The sequence below is a fragment of the Anopheles maculipalpis genome, chromosome 2RL (genome assembly GCF_943734695.1).
Source record: "Anopheles maculipalpis chromosome 2RL, idAnoMacuDA_375_x, whole genome shotgun sequence".
Classification (NCBI taxonomy): domain Eukaryota; kingdom Metazoa; phylum Arthropoda; class Insecta; order Diptera; family Culicidae; genus Anopheles; species Anopheles maculipalpis.
The window spans coordinates 50,509,988-50,530,804 of NC_064871.1; the positions used below are offsets into that span (position 1 = coordinate 50,509,988).

The 20,817-nt window shown below is 44.2% G+C and overlaps 2 protein-coding genes across 3 annotated transcripts in view; both read right to left on the bottom strand.

Moving 5' to 3' along the window:
* LOC126556596 (afadin) overlaps positions 1-20,817 on the bottom strand; it is a 172,462-nt gene that overhangs the window by 96,044 nt on the left and 55,601 nt on the right. The window lies entirely within an intron of this gene.
* LOC126557152 (dopamine receptor 2-like) lies at positions 5,277-20,190 on the bottom strand. Its single transcript, XM_050212830.1, has 5 exons — positions 19,381-20,190; positions 15,962-16,064; positions 7,957-8,082; positions 7,683-7,863; positions 5,277-6,492 (listed from the first exon to the last, which is right to left on the bottom strand). Exons 1-5 carry the CDS (start codon positions 20,153-20,155, stop codon positions 5,299-5,301), a joined length of 2,379 nt encoding a protein of 792 aa, XP_050068787.1. The 5' UTR covers positions 20,156-20,190; the 3' UTR covers positions 5,277-5,298.

Here is a 20,817-nt window from a genome sequence, read left to right on the forward strand (position 1 = left end):
TGTGAATCAATCAATCCGAATATGACGAAGAGAACTGTTCATTTATTTCCAGGGGAAGAGTATACTTTCAAATGGTTTGAAAGATCTTAGTGTAGATACTGTTTCTTATTCTACTTGCCTTTACGATGTCTGGAATTACGCAGGTAAGCTCATAAGAGGGAAACGGTTCGGTAGGATTTTAACCCCGGTCCTTCCGTATGAAGACCATCGCCGCAATCGCTCGTATAATCGTACTCGTTCAATTTTAAATGCATTCATTGTCAAATAATACGAGGGCTGACAATAAAGTAAGGTCTCCAACGCTGCAACTTCGTCGGATCACGCGCTAGGCGAAATCTGGCAACACCGCCGTGTTCCTTGGTTCCCCCATTACCACTTTGCTGCTGGGTGAGGCTTCCCCGACCGCTCAGTCTTGGCTGAGCATCCGTCAACGATGGAGGTACCCCTCGCGTCAGCGTCCAAGTGCGAATTGCGTTCTGTAATACGTTTTTTGAGTGCGAAAAAGGTGACACCTATTGAAATCCATTGTCAACTAGTTGAAGTTTACGGGGAAAAGTGTATGGACATAAAAAACGTGCGTAAGTGAAGCCGCGAGTTCAATTCCGGGCGCACTAATGCTCACGACGAGGAGAGAAGTGGCCAACCGTCGGTCTCGGATGCGATTGTTCAAGCAGTGGAGGCAGAAATGCTCAAAAACCCCCGTGCGACAATTATGGACTTGGAAGAGAAGCTTGGAGGAGTGTGTAGCAGCGAAACAATCCGTCATATGCTTGTGAACAACTTGCAGTATCACAAAGTTTCGGAGTGCGTTCACAAAGTGACGCAGAGGTTCAGAAAGAGGTCAACACCTGGCTGCGCGAGGCGGACGGAGAGTGGTATTCTGTCGGCATAGACAAGTTCATCGTGCGGATGCGCAAGGTGTTGGAAAAAATGGCGATTATGTAGAAAAGTAGCCAAGACCTTGGTCTTTCCAACGGTGTATCGCTTTTTGTAAATAAATGTCATTTTCTATGAAAAAAAATTGGAGACCTTACTTTATTGTCAGCCCTCGTACTCGATATCTGCTGAAAAAATGCTCTCAATAATGGCCCTTGTGATTGAATCTTTGGGCAAGTTCCTACCAAAGAGACTCTCAAGTACCCTCAACAGCGATCACTACAATCTTGTGAGCAAAATAATATTCGTTGAACCTTATCCAACCTCTCTTATGCGAAAACGGTGTAGCCGAGGCTCAGGCCCGAACTAAATGCCCATGGTAATTGTATAATATTTCTTTTACGTAGGACTATATTTCAAATTGGTTCCTTATGTATCCAAGATTAAACAAATAATACGTAAGTACGTATGTTCGTACTCAAGAAGACACAAGCATTTCCAAATTTTCGTTGCTAAACATAATAGTTTTGAAATGTTTCATTACTCGTCCAGTTGTATATTTAGATAAGCCAGTTCTTCCTTAGTGGTACCAGAAAAGACCAGACACGCAGTTTATTTGATCTTGAGCAATACCCAGAAAACACTTGTTAAACTCGGCTACCCTTTATTTGTTTGTTCCCGTTGCCATCTAAATCAGATTGGTAGTGGTACAGTATGGACCATTTTTATAGAGTAATTAATTTAAAAGAATGAGAGAGCGATAGAGCAATAAAGCAGCAGAAAACAACATTGTCTTTCACTTAACATCCGTTCTAGCACTCGCCATGCTTAAAGCGTGCTACATTGGATTGTGCAGAAGTGCTAGCAGTTGTCAAATTAGCGGTTCCACTTCCATCCTAATCATGCCCAGGATTGGAAGGACCAACCACACACTTCAACGTACTTGGGCATACCGTCTGACTGTTGATGAAGGTTTCACAGCAGTAGATCGCTGTCGAAGCCATCTCAACCACACTTTTCAGTACTTTCCACCTTAAGTGCGGGACAAAACCAGGCGCATGCTGGCTCGTCTTCAAGCAAGGCAGCTGGTATTCTGTTTCCTGAAAAACACGGTGTCAGTGTTGGAGGTACAGTTTGTTTGAGATGGTGGGTTACGGCGACCGCTGTCTTGATTGTCACATTCTTTTCATGTTACTACACTGCTGTGAAAATATCAATTTTATCGATGTTAATATGACGGGTAAAACAGACGAGCGTGCAGCAGATAAGCGACAGATAACGTCGACGACGGGAGTGAAATTTGTTGCTCGGTACGCTATTTGAAGAATTTTCGGATTTGTCTGTACTCCATCCGGGAAATATGAGCGAAGAGTGAAGAGGGGTTTGGGGATGAAAGGATAGGATAAAACACTTCCAAACACACACACACAGCCTCAGCCTTGTTTGTTTGCTTGCTCTATAGCCTAGCACAGTAATCCTCTTTATTCAATTCAAGCCAGAGCGATGTAGATGGCTTCTATAACTCGAACAAAAACAAAAGCTGTTTACGTTCGGAAAACGATTTTCCTCACGCTGTATGCCGGCTTTTCCGGCTGTTTTCATGTAACCAGTGTGTGTATGATTGTGATGCCCGAGAAGCTCAGGGTTTTACTTCGAGTTACGTTTCACTCATTCGCTTCAATTCATCACACTGGACAGCTTGGCAATGTTGGAGGCTCACCTTTTTCTCGGTATGAGCCTCTTCGTTACTTGTCTTTGCTAAGCGGCCCGCCTGATCACTCAATGTATATGTGTTCTTTTTTTTTATTTTATTTAATTTTCCACTTCATTGCATACATTTCATCATGTCGCACGTTGCCCTTTTTTTGTAACCTCTTTCCCGCAATTCCCTTGTTTGCTCCTCACCGTATTCTAAAAATACATCGTTTTTGCTTAGCCCTAGTTATGCGAGAGTTTGTTTTAAATTGATGTTTCATTTCTTCTTTACGCTTCCTATCACACACACACACACAATCACTTTCGATGCGTTTGGACATTCGCTACCAGGATCATTCGTATAGTCCGGCACCTTTTGGTGTTTTGCTCAACCCGTCCTGCATCGATGTCCGATGGTTCGACCGACAAATGAGCTGTGACACGTGATTTTTGATAACCGAAAGGGAGGGACAAATTCAGCACGCTTCCTCGCGTGTGGGTTTTTTTCCTTCTCTTCTTTTCGCTTAAACAATCAATATAGTAAAACTACGAAACGCTTCGCACCATTTAGCTTTTGCCAACGAAGGAAAAACAGAACAAAAACTTCAAACAAATAAATCATAACGGGCAAATGTAATTTATTGACTTGCCGGATGGTTTTAATAGTGCTAAGGGAGGAGGCTGGGTTCGTTGTTATTTTTCCTATGGATAAATTTTAATGGAGAACGATTTTTAATCTGCTTTCACCATATTTTTTCGTTCATTTTGGCCGAATACAATATGGAATGTTCTAAAGCTAGAAGCCTCTTTTCAGTCTAGCCCTCTTTGGCATGTTGCATTTCCATGTATCGGAGTAGAGAGTCGTTCGCTTCGCTCGGGGAATGAGAAAATATTAATAAAATACCACCAGATGATGGATGGCAAACTGGCAAAAACTGATCATCAACTTCATGTCATATTATTGAATTCCCACATTTGTCCTTTTTTGTAATAATATCCGGTTTGAAATTCTTCTGTTTAATGGTGACAGTATTGTACCTCGTACTGTAGGTGAAGTCAGAGAACCAGTTCGTGTAAATCCCAACACCACATTGAAGTACACAACTACACACCGTGACTTTTGTGACTTCTTTCTTTTCCGCCATACATTTTATTTAATTGTTCACTGTGTGTGTGTGTGTGTGTGTGTGTGTGTGTGTGTGTGGTTTTTTTGCATCTGTTCTCGTCGTACTAGCAACCGTACAAAGCCTTTCGGTCTCTATTTACCACCACCAACACCAAACGCTGATGCAGGGAACGGATAGGTGGGTCGTTTCTTTACCCATCGTCCATTCACTTTATTCTATTATGCGGCCCAAACAAAGGAAAAGCTCACAAGCAGTGTAATAACACACAAAAGGGCTTTGTAGCGAAATGGCGGCAAATGTGAACGATGACACTTCATTTTCATTCCTACCATGTTGTTTTATTCCTTTTAAGTATACGTGTGCTGCTGCTGCCGCCTTTCAGCACACGTCGATGCTACGAGCTGTTTTAGCAGAGCTGTTTAAGTAAGGTGAGAAGTGCCCTCAGCTCTGACGAGTGGTGCAATATGGGAACCTCTCAACGTGGTGCGCAACCTTGTTTAGCAAGAGCAAAAGAAAGGTAGCAGCATCGTACTAAAGACGTTTCAACGTGTGACCGGTGTTTGAATATGGCCAGTCATGAAGGCAAACGAAAGAAGTTCGCCTTCGTAAAAGCGCCTCGAGCGCCTGTCAGGATGTCCAGCGTTTCACAATTTTAAAGTTTGTTTTAAAGTCTATTTCAATGAGTCAGCTTCTAAATTGAGGAGAAATGTCATCACCAACAATGCCATAAGCTGAAAACTCATCCAGCCTTTTCTATCCTTTGAGGGAAAGCTTCTCTTTTGTTCATGGAGCAATGTTCTTTGTTGAATCGTTAGTTCATTATGCGTTGTCTCAGTACTATTCGCATACCAACGGGCGAGTGAAATGGTTTGATTTCACAGGAAAATCACGTTTTTAATGAGGAGACATACGTGTTAAAAGCCATCCACTTTGACACTCTTGTCACGCAGCGCAGTAATTGATAAGGATGCGAAATAAAATATGCGAGCGTGACCTCATTGAATTCATGTTGTTTTTTTCCAGAAAATTTTTATTTTTAGTGCTCTTTAAAGCATGAAGAATGAAATTAAATAAAAACAAACATAATTAAACAGTGATAAAATGGCGGGGAGAATCTCATTTTCATCAATATCAATAACATTCAACAATAACAACTGAGCTATTAAGAGCTACTATCCCGTTAACTATAACTCTTACAATACTAGCCGCCATCCATTTGATGACGAGCAAAACGTGACTAATTTCGTAAAGCGATAAAAACCCACCAAACATTGAGGAAGCCGTGCCCCTGCCAGGAACCCTGGTACTCTCTCGCGTTTATCGTGCTGTCCGCGCTTTGGTCATTGCCCATTTGACCAAATCGGATAGACGATCGCATCGGTCATTTTGCGTCCAGCTCGGGCGAATTCATCATCGTTCGAATTCCGGCTGAACCGAGCTGGACGCTCGGTACAACTCGATTGCTCAATCAATCATCAACATCGTCCGCGGTTGGGCTGTGCAGCATTCCGTAGCCGACATGATCCAGTAGCGAAATGGTGAGGCGGTGTGGGAGCGGTGAGGATGTGTTAGGGGAAGTATGCCCAACCCGTCCGGCGCCTCATCGTGCTCGCATCGAAAGGTTGTGAATGTTGGCAAACGGGGCCTTCTCGCTGTTGCGGAAGAATCGGCGCAGAGTTAAGCGCCAGAAGGCAGCCCGAAAGTCAACACTGTAGAAGGCGTAGATGAACGGATTGATGGCACTGTTGATCCAACCGAGCCAGGTAAAGAACTCGCCCAGCTTCGGTACGGCCCAATCCTTCGGCAGAAACGGTGTAATGATGTAGTTTATGAAGAATGGCAGCCAGCAGGCAATGAAGCCACCGACGACGATGCTGAGCGTTTGGGTCGTCTTGTTTTCACGCTTCATCGAAGAGATGCGGGACGAGAGGGACTTCTGGTGGATGCGGATGTTGTTGCCACCGGACGATCGTCCACCCACTAGCTGGACCGAACTGCACGTCGAGGTCGTGATGGAAGTATTGACCGTGTTGTTCCGTCTAAGACCACCGCCGCCCGTTGCCGATGCCAGTGCCGCCGTCGGACGTCCCTCGTGATGATGGTGATGGTGATGGTGGTGGTGGTGGTGATGGTGATGGAAGTGCTGCTGGGATAGGTTGGGTGGCGGGGAAGAGGTTGCGCACGGCACAAAGCTCGCCGTCGAATGGGATTGTGGTTTGTGGCTTTGTTGATTGAAAACGTTATTGCCTGACGACCAGCGTTCGGCCGTCGAGGAAAGTTGGTTGTAATTGGCCGAGACAGCAGGCCCACTAGAGGGAATGGCAGCAGCAGCAGCAGTAGTTGTTGTAGCGGCAGCGCTCATTGTACTCTCCGGGCTACCACTCCCAGGTCCGTCGGGATCGACGGCAGGATCATCGACAATGGTGTCAAGGCCCGTTCCATCATCGCACGGTCGCCGCTGTTGCTGCTGTTGCTCTTGGTGTCCTTCTGGAGCAATAATAGCGCCACCTGTTCCATTGCCGGTCGTAGACAGGATTGCGGTTTTGTTCAGCGTACCACCACTTGCCGTGCTCATGTCCATCAGTTCGTAGGGCCCGTGCTTGTGGTTGTTTCGCTTGATAGTCGGCTTCAGTGGTCCAGTACTGTCGTCCAGCATCGGTCCCAGCTGGGCCACGTACGTCGTTGTGGCGGTGGAAAGCTGCGACGAGGACCGCTTTCTCTTCGGACTCAATGGCATGGGATCCAGCTCGGACTGATAGCCATCTTCCTCGGGTTCCCGAATGCGGTGACTTTTCTGTAAGTGCAGCGAGAACCAGCAGAGAGAGAGAAAAAAAGGAAAACTACAGTCAAAAGCTAATGACAAACCCAAATCATGGATAAGCAAACGCGGAGTCCACCAGTTTTCGGTGATAATTAGCATGAATCGGTAAAAAAGCGGCGAATTTATGTGCTCTGCAGTCTGCCGCATAATTAAGCAGAATGAGATTGCACAATTTTGTGTGCGGTGTGGCAGGACAAATTTCGTGCAGCAGGACAAACCGGCGGCAGGCCAAAGGACATTGTCATCCAGATTCGTATTTGCCCGTTTGCTCTGTATCAGTGAACTCGATTTAACGGGTGGTAAGTTTCATTAGCAATTAATTAGTGATTTGACCGAAAAAGAGCTTAACCACATTGTGCAAGATAATGTGCTGCGGCTGTTAGAAAGGAGTTGCTTAATGCTGCGTCATATTTGCTGTCTAATAAATTATGTAGCCGTAGCCGGCTAGCAATATCGTTTGCTTTACGGATTGTGCCAAGTGTTTTGACCAACATGATTATGTCCAATACCTTACCACCCCCCAAAAAACACGATAATTTAACGGGTCATTAGTTCATGTACGGCGCATGCCATACTGAAACCTAAAAGCTTTCAGACATGCTGATAGGTAACGGATTACGAAGAAAGTGAAACAGAAAAACTTTCTCTCCTCACAATGAATTCCGGACTAGATAAACAATCTTCCGGCGAAAGGACTCCATCGGCTAAAATGGTCTGGATAGAAAGCAAACAAAAGGCACGATCCCTTGTTCAGTTAGGATAACGCGTTTTTGTTTTGTTTTTGAAAATAGAGTCGTGCTCTTTTGCAAATCTTCCGCAACAAATGGCATGTAAACATGAAATTTGTTTGCCTCGCAAACGTGGCGTAAGGTTCGTTTCATAAATCATGATTTCTTTTCAAACACAAACAATTGTGCAGAATAAATTTGAATGTTTGTTTGAGGACTTCGGTGTGTCCTTCCGTTCTTCGCGAGCAGTTCTTCGGCCGGCCTGCCCATTTGTGATGCTTGGGCACGTGCCCTCGAGACATGGTACGAATGGGTCGGTGTTTGTTGTGCACAAACGGTGATTCTATTAGTATTCAACAGCTGTCCACGTGGCCGGGTTTTTGCCGACCGACTAAGCCATAATCCGATGCGACGACAACGGTCCCGGGAACGTACCTTGTGGACTTCGATTTCCGTCATCTTATCGTGCCGGGAGGCGACAACGCATGATATCCGTACGTACACGTACACCATCACCGTCATCGGGATGAAGAATGAGCCCATGGCCGAGAAGACAACGTAGCCTTCGTTTTGGTTGTAACGACACTGGTCCAGCTCCCGTCGACCTGGCTCGTACCTGTGCGGAAACAGAACACATCAGCATTGCACACCACATGGGCACAGAGACACGGACATTTGCAGTGTGTTGCAGTAGTTTTTCGATGCTTACCATCCAAGAATCGGAGGACATGTGATGGCCAGTGCCAGCACCCATACGACAAGGATCATCAGCAGCGCCAACCGTTTCGAGCGTCGGCGACGAGAATAATTTAATGGTTGCGTTACGGCTAGATATCTGTGGGAGACAAGAGGATTATAGCGGACGATCAGTGGACGATGTGGAGTTTGGGTGTTTGTGTTTAGATACGCGTGTAACAAAAGGTAGGCTATTAGGATAATTGACAGGATCATAGGTAGTAAGTAAGCCGTACATTTATTTGTAACTGATGATATCTGGTGTATGTCATTAGGGAGAAATTATTGAAAAACGTATTGCTTTGCTGTATTTGACAAATTTGAGTAATTTTTATAAGAAGTGAGAGGTATGGGGTGAAAAATAATTGATGATGAATAGTTTGCAGATAAAAGTCCTGTACTTGGATAGTCATTCCTAAAAAAACAATAATCGTACTGTCAAGAAGGTAAGGTATTTGTTAGATGTTAGAGGACATCATACATGTTTTTTTTCTTTATAGAGAATATCAACTACACGAATAGCCCAATGAATAGAGGAGCGAATAATGGGAACGATTAAAAGATCTTATGCAGAAAGCTTCATATCAACAGTTTTTAGGATATACTTCAGTATCTATTTTTTTTTAATTAAGTGCGCAAATAATTAACTGCCGTTTTTCATAAGTTTATTTTTACTCGAAGCATTTTTATTTTTAGAATTTGGGTCAATCAAAGTATTGCCCATTATAATAATATAATTTATTACTCTTCCACCTTTCGGGGAAATCGCAGATTCCTTTTCGGAAAAATGATACGTTTTTCGATGCAATCCAGATATCCAACCAATTCTGGATCTGTTGATCCATGTGCCATGGATCGAAACAGATAGAAATCCGATGGTTCCAGGTCCGGTAAATACGGAGGGTGCGATAAAACATCCCATTTGAGGGTATTAAGGTAGTTTTTCACAGGTTGCGCAACATGTGACAGAGCATTGTTATGCAGCAGAATAACTTTGTCGTGGCGTGATGAGTATTCTGGCCGTTTTTCATGCAGTGCTCGGCTTAAACTCATCAATTGTTTCTGGTAGCGTTCACCAGTGATTGTTTCTCCTGATTTCAGTGGTTCGTAGTACATGACGCCAAGCTGGTCCCACCAAATACTCAGCATAACTTTCAAACTATGGATGTTTGGCCGAGCTGATGATGTTGTTGTATGACTGGGGGATCCCCATGATTTTTTGCGCTTAGGATTTCTGAAAAAAATCCACTTCTCGTTTTTCGTCACGATTCTGTGCAGGAACCCCTTTCTGTTGTGCCGCTGGCCTTGCAATTCACGCATGAAGAGTCTGCGTTCAATATGTTCCGCGGCTTCATCTCGTGTGGTATCAATTTGCCCTCCTTCTGTATCATGCTTAACGCGTTCAGCCGTGATGATATGGCCTGACGAGTTACACCAAGCACTACTGCAAGCTCTTTTTACGTTTGCACGAAATAATCACTAATAAAACAATCGAAAACGGCCTTTATTTATTTGCAGACCTTACACTGTAATTAGATATAGGTAAGGTATACACAGAAGTACTTTAGTTGCATTCATTCAAGTAGAGATTTTGGCTTCTTTTTCTGGTATCCAGAAGTATTAAATAACTTTACGAAACAGTTTGTAGATACTTCAGAAATTATTTCATAGTGGTAGCTTTAATACGATGGGCCTGCTTGAAACAAGATTGAATGGAATTCTCAAGCACATAATTAATGTGTCAGAATTCCATTCCAATTTTCCATCCATTATCATCGTTTTTGCAAACGATTTTAAATCACAACCAAACAATCCTCAACGCTAAATCTTTAATTTAATGGAAGAAAACAATCTAAATCAATACACAGATTTTCAGCTGCTAATTTGTAACACTCAATTCTCTTCAATGATAGCGATACTTGCTTTGAAGTTTTAGGGCTAAAGCATGGTTCACCAAACCGGGTCATTCTTATTGACTTACTGTGGCGTGAATCAGAAACGCGTGTTGAATAATTCAGTTGGTTGCTTCCGATCGGCTCGTTTGGGATTTAACCTCACTTCCAGCTCCCTGAACTTTCGTCTGCTTTCCAACGCGTCCAAAGCATGCAACAGAGAGCAAATGCTAAAGCTGTTAAATCGTCCATTGCAACATTCATCCGAAGTGTTACGCGAAGCTTATTGCTCACAAACCGTTTCGGTTCCCTTCAGACTGAGCCTGTTTTAAAAGTTTGCTTTCGTCCCGGGGTACACGCTCTACGCGAGGATCGCATACTTAGAAACACAGCGCTCGTGCCAGCATGAGCGTCGGAGCGAGATGTCTTGTTCGGAAAAACCAACCACAGAACAGCTTAAGGCGTTACACGGATTGGATTGTTTCCCTCCCGGACGTCGTCTAATGAGGGGTGGCAAAAATTGCTTCCAGGCGCCGGTGTAAATTTTGCGGGTTTTACCTCGTTAACAAGGTGGAACGCATAGGTGTAATCTGCGCCATTCGCCTTCGGTGCTTACGAGCGCTTTGGAACATCACGGGATAAGCTGATTAATTAGTCTGCTTGCGGTGGTTTGATGCTGCACGCCACGTGGCGGTGTGCAGATTTCGAGATTCTTCCGGTGGCATTCCCTACCCGAAGGAAGGAAGGTGTGTTATGCACAGAGATTTTGAGGTTTTTGTTTAGTACACAACGCACCAGTACCCGTGGTATGGTGACGATGCATTGCTGCTCTGCAGCTTTGAAAGCACACCGTTTATTGCACAAAAGTTGTGCAGTGCACGGGTGCACAAATTGTCTGCACAGCATATTTGGTAGGTGGGAAAACAACTTTCGACTAAATGAATTCACAGTTCCATCATCATTATCATGAAGCGTGTTACTGTCAACGGGCGGCCTTTCTTTGCAGGGTACACTTTAAATTAAGTTTCGTTGTTCGATTGCGGGTGCCCCGTGTAAGAGTAGTAACGAAGTTGGCAAACTATTTCAGCTGGGTTTGTGTCAGCCGGTCGCAATGCCGCACATTGGGTCGCGAACATAAAATGACCCACGTGCCCTGAGTCACTGCCCGAGATGGTTTCGAAATGGTTATTACATTGCTTAATTTATCTCACCATTTCTTGAACGATGGTTCCGGAAAACGATGGTCCTTAACTTTGGACGGGTACATAGTAGTGCTTCGCATAGTGGATCATGAAATCAGATTCTTTTTTTCCTTCGTACGGCTGTGGAAGGATTGGTACACAAGCCATTTTTTCGATCTTTGCTGAAAATGCCTAGGAGCGCTGGAAGAAGGCATAAATGTGATGAAAACGTAAACGATATAATGGCGTACGATGTAAATCAATTTGTGGTATCTTGCCACCCATATTTCCAGCACGCACATTATCGCGCTGGTTATCGTCGTTAGCATCGGTGACGTTGTTGGCTCATCTTAAATCAACCATGCTCGTGCTGATGGTACGCTCATCGGCATCCGGCTAATCTTGACACGGAACTAACCGTTCGGTAAGCCTGGGGCGACCAAAACCCTGGCAGGTTCAGGGATCGCTTTAACCATTCAAAATGAACCGAGATCCTATTTGCCCCTCAATTCTTGGCTCATTTCCGTGCCTCATTGCTGTGCTATCAGATTGCAGATTCATTCATGTCGAATGTAGATGGAGATGGGGAATCTGGATAGAAATTATTCATAGTCTTCATTCCAACAGTATGGTTGCATGATAGTTTGTGCGCTGGTAATATGGATGTAATTTATTCTTTGCTTAACGCTATTACTTTCTCTCTCTCTCTCTCTTTCTCCCTTCCTCTCTCTATGTTTGTATGTATACAACAGGCCCGTGTGCGCTCGATCATTGCAAAAAGCTTCGACAAGCTATCATTTATGTACCAACCTTCAATTTTAGGGACCTTTCAGGAAAGAAATATTCATTTACAGTTTATAAATGAATTTAAAATAGATGCAATTAATGGATAACAACTCACATACCGACAGGGCATTAAATATTCCATTAAACTTGCACGAATGATTATGGTAATTTTGGGTGTTTTGACAGTGTGGACGAGCTCCCATCTTTTTATTCGCGCAGATATGTGTCTCAAAATTCTAATCGGAGGAGTATTAGCCGCCACGTTCCATAATTTGAAAAGATCGTACCTCAATTAACATGAGTTTTAATGTCTATTTTGCACGTTTACTAAGCAGGAAGTACAGTGAGTCGAAATTCTATTCGTTTACCCACGTTCTTCATTCCAAATGACGTTGCCGTACGCATTAGTACAATCAAAATTTTCAGTTTGAAATTTAGATAAATAAAAATGAACTTGAATCAGTCACAATTACCGGGAGCGGCCCGGTGGTGTAGGCTTCAGTGGCACTGGTTTTCAAACGACAGGACCGGGGTTCGAATCCCATCCGGACCGTCCTTCCGTAGTTAGAACTGACTATCCTCACTATGTGATGTTCATAAGTCAAAGCAATACGGCAAGGCCGTTCCTCAAAGGAGAGAAAAATCACAATTATGTGACTAAAAAAAATCTAAAGTTAGCGCAAGTTAGCTCAATCAATCAATATACCGACACTTGTAACTACGTTTAATCTTCGTGTCATAGGAACTAATGGGTCGTACAGAAAATATTCCACAACAATTTTTATCAATCCCTTTTTCAGTTGATGATTATTGGAACTGTAGCACCATGTATTTCTATCACCCCATCATTTTATGATTAAGAAAGATGTTCATTTGGCTTTTTCAAAGGACCAAGAAAAAGAGGAAGAGGGAGAGAATGATACAAAGAGAACGAATTTAAAGTTGCCTTGACGTATTTTTAAGAAGTACAGAAAGAACAGCATCATATACCCGCTATCCCGGGGCGTTCGGGATAATTTTGACAATTACATTTTTGTTTATAACTCGTGATGGAGTTGGCATAGGAAAACAAGCAATACGTCATTCGACAGCTAAAAATGTACGAAACAAGCAGCGAAAGCATCCTGTGATAAAAAAAAATGCCAAAAAAGAGTGCATTGTGGAAGCGGATCACATGCATCATGATGATCCGCGCTGGACGCGACAACCGCCGACACGGTTAACACCCAGAACAACCGGTGGCTGGCTTACTGCCCTGCGGACGTGCCACGGGTGCCGCAAACCAAGTTCCCCCAGACGGTGATGGTGTTTTCCTGCGTGTCATCGTGTTCCAGCAGGATTCCGCTCCTGCTGGAACACAACCCACAATTGGCCGACAACCAAAGTGGTTGGCGGCCAATTTCAACGACTTCACCGCGCCGAATGTGTGGCCTCCCAGCTCCCCGGTTCTTAATCCAATGGATTTTTCCGTGTGGGTGGAACGGGACACCAACAGAACCTCCAACAACACCAAGGCGGAGCTGATGGCGAAAATCAGGTCCGTTTTCGCGGCCCTACCCCGCGAAACTGTCGCCAGGGCTTTTTCCAGGTTCCGGAGACGGGTGGAGGCCGTAATAGAAACCGAGGGCGGATATTTTGAATAAAATGAATAAAATACATGGTAAGCTACTATTTCTAAAACAAAAAACAATTCCCCGATAGTTAATTTTGCCATAAATTTTTTTTCTTTCTCCGTAGGTGACTGTCAAAATTATCCCGAACGCCCTGCATCGCCATAGCATCGTATTTTCAGTCGTGTGATTGATCAGTAACTTCTATTTCTTAGCTTAACTACCTTCTAAAGCCGACCATCGAATAGCTTACTATACTTGCTGAAACCATGTAGTTGGAAAGTCTGTTCTCAACTACGAGGTTGATGTTTCTGTATGGGATTTAAACCCCGAGCCTGAATCCGCCCAGTTGGAAGACCGGCGCCGCTGTCACCGATACCACCGAGTCGCCCTTTATATCAAAAGTTTTAGCGCTATTGTGATTTAAATTGTTTTTGCTACTCAGAGCCATATTTTCTGCTAAATAACATTTCTTCACGCTCCTGGCATCCATACACAAACGAAATGGTAGCTTTATTATTGTAGTATAGATCGCAATAGGTTGACAAAGTTGGCTGAGCTTAAGTTTTAACGTAATTATTAAATTGAATAACTTTGAGTAATTTTTTTTTTAGTTCTAAGGACGTGAAAATTAACAATCTGGTGAAACGTTCTGATTGTCAGATATTATAGATAGTAGCATTTCTTCCAAAACCATTCAAACAAGTTAAACAGCAGCAAGCAGAAGTCGTCTTATGTTTTGTTACTTGAAAAGAGTTCGCAGTTGCAATTGCTAAGCACCTAAAGAATTCAGTAGTACTGAACTTACTGTTGGACAGACTGCAAGAGTCTGTATGAAGTGAAGATCTTCTATACAAAAATTACCAATTGCTACCACACGAAGAAAAACTACCAAACTAAGTTTGACCACGAAAAAGCTTATTCAAAAGAGAAGCATTTGATTGCCGGTAAAGGTTTTCGTATCGATCGGATTCATTCTGTGATACGCTCATTTATTTATACGCTCGCAATCCGCAATCGCATATGGTAGGTGTTAATGATGTGTTAATAAAGCACTGCGGCCAACCATTTCATGATTGAACTTCCTATCACTTCACTCTCTTCTACTCCCTTCAGCCATTCCAACAGTCATCTTTTCGGTAACGCTACAAGTGAATGTATAAACTACCCAACACACTCCTCACCCATCACCAGCATAACGCGCGGGGACCATGTTCCGAAGCAAGTCACAAATGGTACCAGACCGCATACCGCCATATCGGACAGCAAATCGTTTGAGCGGCTTAGTCGCCCAATTCTCTAACCGGGACCGTTTGCTGATAAAGCAATTTGTCCAACGTACAAAGAAGAGCACACATCGGAAGAACTCGTCGTAGCTGGGTCGCAAGGTCGATCAGTGTGCCGTCCCATTAGATCCCGTCACTAGGGCTGCTAGGCCAAGCTCATAACTGCGTTCAGCAATTTTCCAATCGAGCTTTATCGCTAACTGCAGGCCGGCTGTTGTTTGTTTGTGTATTTCCTACTCCCGGCATGTTTTCTTGCCAATTGGTAGATATAATGGGTGGCATAGGGGTGCGTATAGATATTTTTGCACTTTGCTTTGCGACTCTTACCGCAATAGCGCTACGATCCCGTCTGACTTATGATTGAGAGATATGTGTTATGTTTATGTATGCGGTTTGCAGCGATGTGCTGTGAAAGTTTTTGCTGCCATTAGCACTGATAACATTCGGCCGGCAACCACATAGGCGACGAAAAAAAAAAAAAAAAGGCAGTCCACAGGGACAGTTGGTTGATGGTAGTATCCAATTCGCGATATGAGTGCTTTCCTTGTAACGCGCTCCTTTATCGATACCATTCAGATTAACAACGTGAGCCGGAATAGGACACTGTTGGGGAGTAAAATTCTTCGCCGAGATGTCTATTCGCACGCGCTGCCTTGTTTTGTCCTCGTCAAGGAAACGGAACACACCCGAGATCCGCGTGTGCGTGTAATAATTTATTATCCTCTAGTACACAGAAAAGCAGCACTACGTACGTCGCGTTTCTTTTGTAGTATAAAACGTAATGTCGGTTGTGATGGCCGCACCCATGGCGTTTGGGAACGATTTTCTACGCTACTTCACGCCTTGTCACAGTGAAAACTCCGCGGTATAGCCGCGTGTGTGACGAGTATCCGGATACGTCATTTGATGAAAAAAAAACCATATCGTAACAATTGTATGAGGATGGATGTCTGAGGTAGGATGGCAACAAGCGGTTACTAACAAGGCGCACACCACACTGCACAGTGAGTACGCAATCCGTACGTGTTTTGGTGCCTTTTTCTGCTAAAAAAAGCGATCCCATATCGCACCATTGTGCACAGGATGTGTTGGAATGTATGAGATGAAAAGGTTAGATTAAGAGTAAAGCAGAAATAGAAGTAAAACCTGGTTACAGATAGAAACGAAAAAAAAACATACAAACACACAAACGCATTGAAACACGTGCTTTCCTCAAGTACATACCTATCTATACTAATGGCACAAAGGCTGAGAATTGATGCTGTACATAGAAGTACGTCTAATGAGATCCATATATCACACAGAATCCATCCGAGCTGCCAGGAGCCTGTAAAGAAAGGGTAACGAACGGGAAAATGAATAAAAATTGTGGAGCGAAAAGAAAATGGCACGGAACAGTTGAAATATGTCCGGATGATGCTTGGGAGTGTGAGTGAAATGAGTGGGAGAGTCACAACAACGCCACTTTCGTTCGCTATCCGGAAGTCGCGCAAATACTAACTCCAAATGACTGGAATGACATATTGGAGAATGATCCCTGGACTGTACAGAGACAGTGCGAGAGGTGTAGATGAAGAAAGAGATCTTGTCTAGCGGATGCCAACCCGTCTTCCAAGCTCAACAGCCGTGGTAAAGTTCTTCCGTTTGTCTTTAAAAGTAATATCACCTATCATGTCTTAATGATACGCTGGGCCTGTGAAAGCGCTGGGAAGTTGCACTGTGGAATCTGAAATAGTAACGTAATGTAGCTAGCCGAACGAAAGCAATATCAGCAGCCGATGTGACCAACAGAGGGTACGCCACAGGAACGATGAAATGACGGAAGTCCCTAAACGATTGTCCCAGATACTTCGGGAAATGGGTTAAATTAAAAGGAGCAACAATGAGAGCGAGCAAAAACCGATGCCCGGTCCCGGTAAGCAGTACGTGACTGCATGGTCTGTAGGGCAGATTAAAAGCGAAGCGCATCAATGAAATGGTTGACCTTTTTGTCATTTACCTCATCCACTAGTGGCGAACACCGTTCTTCCGTCCCTCGCTCGTTTTGTTTAATCGCATCAGGAGTATTACTTTTTCTAGCTAGTTGCTGGGTTGAGGGTAGCCAACAAAACGAAGGCAAGTTTAATAGCACCTTTGCTACGGTGCTGACTGACAAGACTGGCGGTATGCACAAGAAGAACAGTACCACGATGTAATTTAGCACCGGAATGCATTTATGTGCATTCCCGACCATCGCCACTTTTGTAGGGCGGCCAGAATTAGTGGTTGCATAATTAGAAGAAATTGGAATACCGAGAGTGAATTAAACGAATGGTGGATTCGGTGGAGGCCCTCAAATCGAATTGGTATGGAAACAAAATCGCAATAGAAAGCTGAAGAACCCTTTTAAAAAGGTCCTTTGTTGGAATATAAAAGGATTGGCGCATTAGGGCGTTAGTTAAATGTTTTGCTTTTCAATGCTGAAGAGAAACACTTAAGCTCTCTCTCTCTCTCTCTCTCTCTCTCTCTCTCTCTTTCTCTCTCTTTCTCTCTCTCTCTCCCTTGAGAGGGATTGATATGATGCTGACTTTTTCCCGTTTTCTTCTCAAAATGACTACTTTTATGGAAGTTCTTAACCCAAAAGCTGCCGACTAATGCCACTCACACGATCGATGCCATGTGTAGTGGGGGTTTTTTTTTGCATCTTAAAAACACACCATTTATCGTCGGCGGACTCCGAAATCAGCACCCCGTAACGTATCCAAATGTCCCACCGCATGTTTATGTCAGTGCAAAATGGCTGCTTAAATTAATGGTCCAGTAAAACATCACCGCACTGAAGCGCTGACTGTGGTACTCTGGTAGTTCTCGTGACTTTTCCCCCAAGCGGGCAGATATGAACAGGGAAACGAAATAAAATCGATAGCACTAACAGTGGCAGTATAATGTTTACGACGACGCTCAGACATGTCTGCTGGTGTTGTGTAGCACATCGTCACAACTGTCTATTGGTGGCACCAAAAACTCTTGTGAAATCACAAGTCTTATTTTCAACCCAGAACCTTCAAACATGATTTATCCATCCGAAAGGGACACGTGGATTTGAAAGTGATTTCACAATGGATCGGGATAAATCACGTTTGATGAGCCAGCAGAAATTACTGATCGAGATTTGTGTCAAACCGGCCGGGGGCAATCACCATTAGGTTTGCGATACAAATTTAATTCATTTATAATATTTGATGGCACATTTTTATGTCTGAAATATTAAACGCTCACAATGATATAATTTTCAAGAGCGAATGTGTTGTGAAGCCGTGGGTCAGCTCTTTTAACAATAAATTCAACCTCGACTGTTAACTGAATTCCTAATTTGACAACATCGCACAATTTAAAACCGAACCTCGTAAATCGATTTATCAACTTCACATTCCTCCGCACGAAAAAAAAAAAGTTCACCGAGATGTATCTTCTCCAAAAATAAAAGGATAAAAGGACACTAACGCTCACAATGTGGTTTGGCACGCTCAAACCAAGAACAAAACAACTCATCCCGCTACTGTGACTCGTCTAATCTTCAAGGACGAGTGTTTCGAATCATGGCGGAGATTGTAAATAGAAATAGTCGTTTCTTCCCAGAGCTCCCAGAGCATTATTATTACTTTTTCCCATACTTTCGATGGCCAAAGGTTTGAACGGTACGGTGAGCAGGCCGGCAGCCGGCAAAGAACTTTACGCTCTCGGGGACGCTTAACGGCGGGATAAAAAATGGTTCCACTTGCCAAAACGATCTCGTTGCGCAACGGCGAACGTCAACGACATTCGGCAAGCAATCAAGGCCATTGGTTTCACTGAGCAGTGAGCACTGTTGCAGGGTGGATGTGGTGGATTGGACAATTCGCAAACTATAACACCGAGAACCAACTGGAGTTGAAACTTCCAAATGAACCCTGACAACTTTTGCCACTGGGACTAGGAAAGCGTTTGGTCACCGAAGCGTCGGATCGGTCGGTTTGAGATGATTTCGATATCGAAATCAAATGATTTGTGTTCCGGCTACCGATGCGTCTATGCGCGTGTGTGTGTGTGTGTGTGTGTGTGTGTGTGTGTGTGTGTGTGTGTGTGTGTGTGTGTGTGTGTGTGTGTGTGTGTGTGTGTGTGTGTGTGTGTGTGTGTGTGTGTGTGTGTGTGTGTGTGTGTGTGTGTGTGTGTGTGTGTGTGTGTGTGTGTGTGTGTGTGTGTGTGTGTGTGTGTGTGTGTGTGTGTGTGTGTGTGTGTGTGTGTGTGTGTGTGTGTGTGTGTGTGTGTTTGTGGTTTTAGTATGTGTGTATCATAAGGGTTTTGTTGTTTATTTACACTGGTATCATATTGAATGTTTGCCGAACATTCCATTCGTCGTCAGGCAATACGAACGAACCATAATTGTATCGTATGTGCTGTGTGATCGGAAAATCGTAACACGCTGCTGCTGAGCTTGGGTAAGGCGAAGACACATTACGGGGTAGAAGGAGGAAATGACACTCGAACAAGAATTGCGAATGGTTGCCAGTGCAAATAAACAGTTTACAACCCCTGCATAACGATAATGTACGGAGCCGTAAAACAGCTGGAATCCACTTGAACGGGCGTTTCGTCTTCGTCCGTTTTTCACTGCACACACTTACCCATCAGATGGACTGCTACGGCCGGCGGCATGACGAAGATACCGACGAGCCAATCGGCCACGGCCAGGCTCATCACGAAACAGTTGGTAACGGTGCGTAGACGGCGTGTCGTGATGACCGACAGTATGACGAGCGTGTTACCGATCACAGTCACTACGATCAGCAGGCAGAAGAGTATCACAACGACGCAGTCCTGCCAGTTGGCAATGAGAAAGTGGTCGTCCATCGCTTTCGGCATCTCGATCTGGCGTGCGGTCGGATCGATCGATCCTACCGTCGCGATCGCACTGGTAGTTGTGGAGACAAGGTCCACCACCAGCGCGCTGCTGCCCTCACTGGTACTGAAAAATGAAGCCGGATGGATGGTGCTGAAAAACGCCTGTTCCGCTGCACGGTCGACCGTCGATGCTGTACCCGCCACGGAATCGTTCGAAAGCCCATCGTCCAACACTCGCCCACTGCCGTACTCCAATGGCTCACTGAAGTTGTCCGAAGACACCGCTAGCGTACGGCTTCTGCGGGCGACCACGCGGGATGCGGCATTGCCAATGCTGGCAGCACTGGCAGCTAGACTTGGGACACTTCGGGAACGCGTCGTGTGGCCGAACAGATCGGTCAGGTTGATGGTAGAGGATGTGATAAAACGACCGGTTGCTCCAGTAGCGGTGGCTGGTAGTGTTGTTACCGTAAAGAGATGCAACGGTATTGGTGGCGATGCGTTTGTCAGTTGGTGTCGTCTGCTTCCTCGATCGTCTAACGAATGCGTGTGGTTCATATTTCGATGGTGCGAAGATGAAGGTGGTAAAGGTAGTAGTAGTAGTGGTGGGAACACATCATCGTGATCGACAGCTCTCGAAAGGGGACTAATAAATCCCAATGCCACTAGGCCGTTTTACAGATGCGTATATGGAAACACTGGAAAGATAGATACAAGCAGGTGGTGAGTGATGATGTTAAGAATAGCAATAAATGGCGAGCATATCAAACCAGTAAAACTCATGACGTGGTCTCTCATGACGCAGGGATTGAAAATCGATAAAAGTTTGTTGGTTTTAGCATTAAATAACATTTCCCTTAAACGTATGAGCATAAAGTAAAGAAAATAGTTTTTTGAATAACGAAGCATACAACTACAGCAGAGTATGACGGAAGATGTTTACATTTTCACATATATTTTTGGCATAACTGCAATTTAATAAAGCAATATGATTAGACTGTCCCTCATGAAATAAAAATATATTCATAGTTACGGCCAGATTGTTTATCTTAAAAACTATGTATTTATAACTATGCTTTTCCTTCAATTATAGTGCTGATGAAGGTGTCGCGTATCGGCACCGCCGTGGATCTTCTTGATGACCGAACGTTCAGAGTCTAGGTTTTGTCGCATCAAATTCCACACAAGACCAGAGAATGCGATCAATTTCGTGGTATCCG

Coding starts and splice junctions, on each gene's coding strand:
- LOC126557152 (XM_050212830.1), bottom strand. CDS start 20,155: ATGAACCACACGCATTCGTTAGACGATCGAGGAAGCAGACGACACCAA. Junction 7,864..7,956: donor TGTCCTCCGATTCTTGGATG/GTAAGCATCGAA, acceptor GTTTCCGCACAG/GTACGAGCCAGGTCGACGGG. Junction 6,493..7,682: donor CGGAAATCGAAGTCCACAAG/GTACGTTCCCGG, acceptor CTGCACTTACAG/AAAAGTCACCGCATTCGGGA.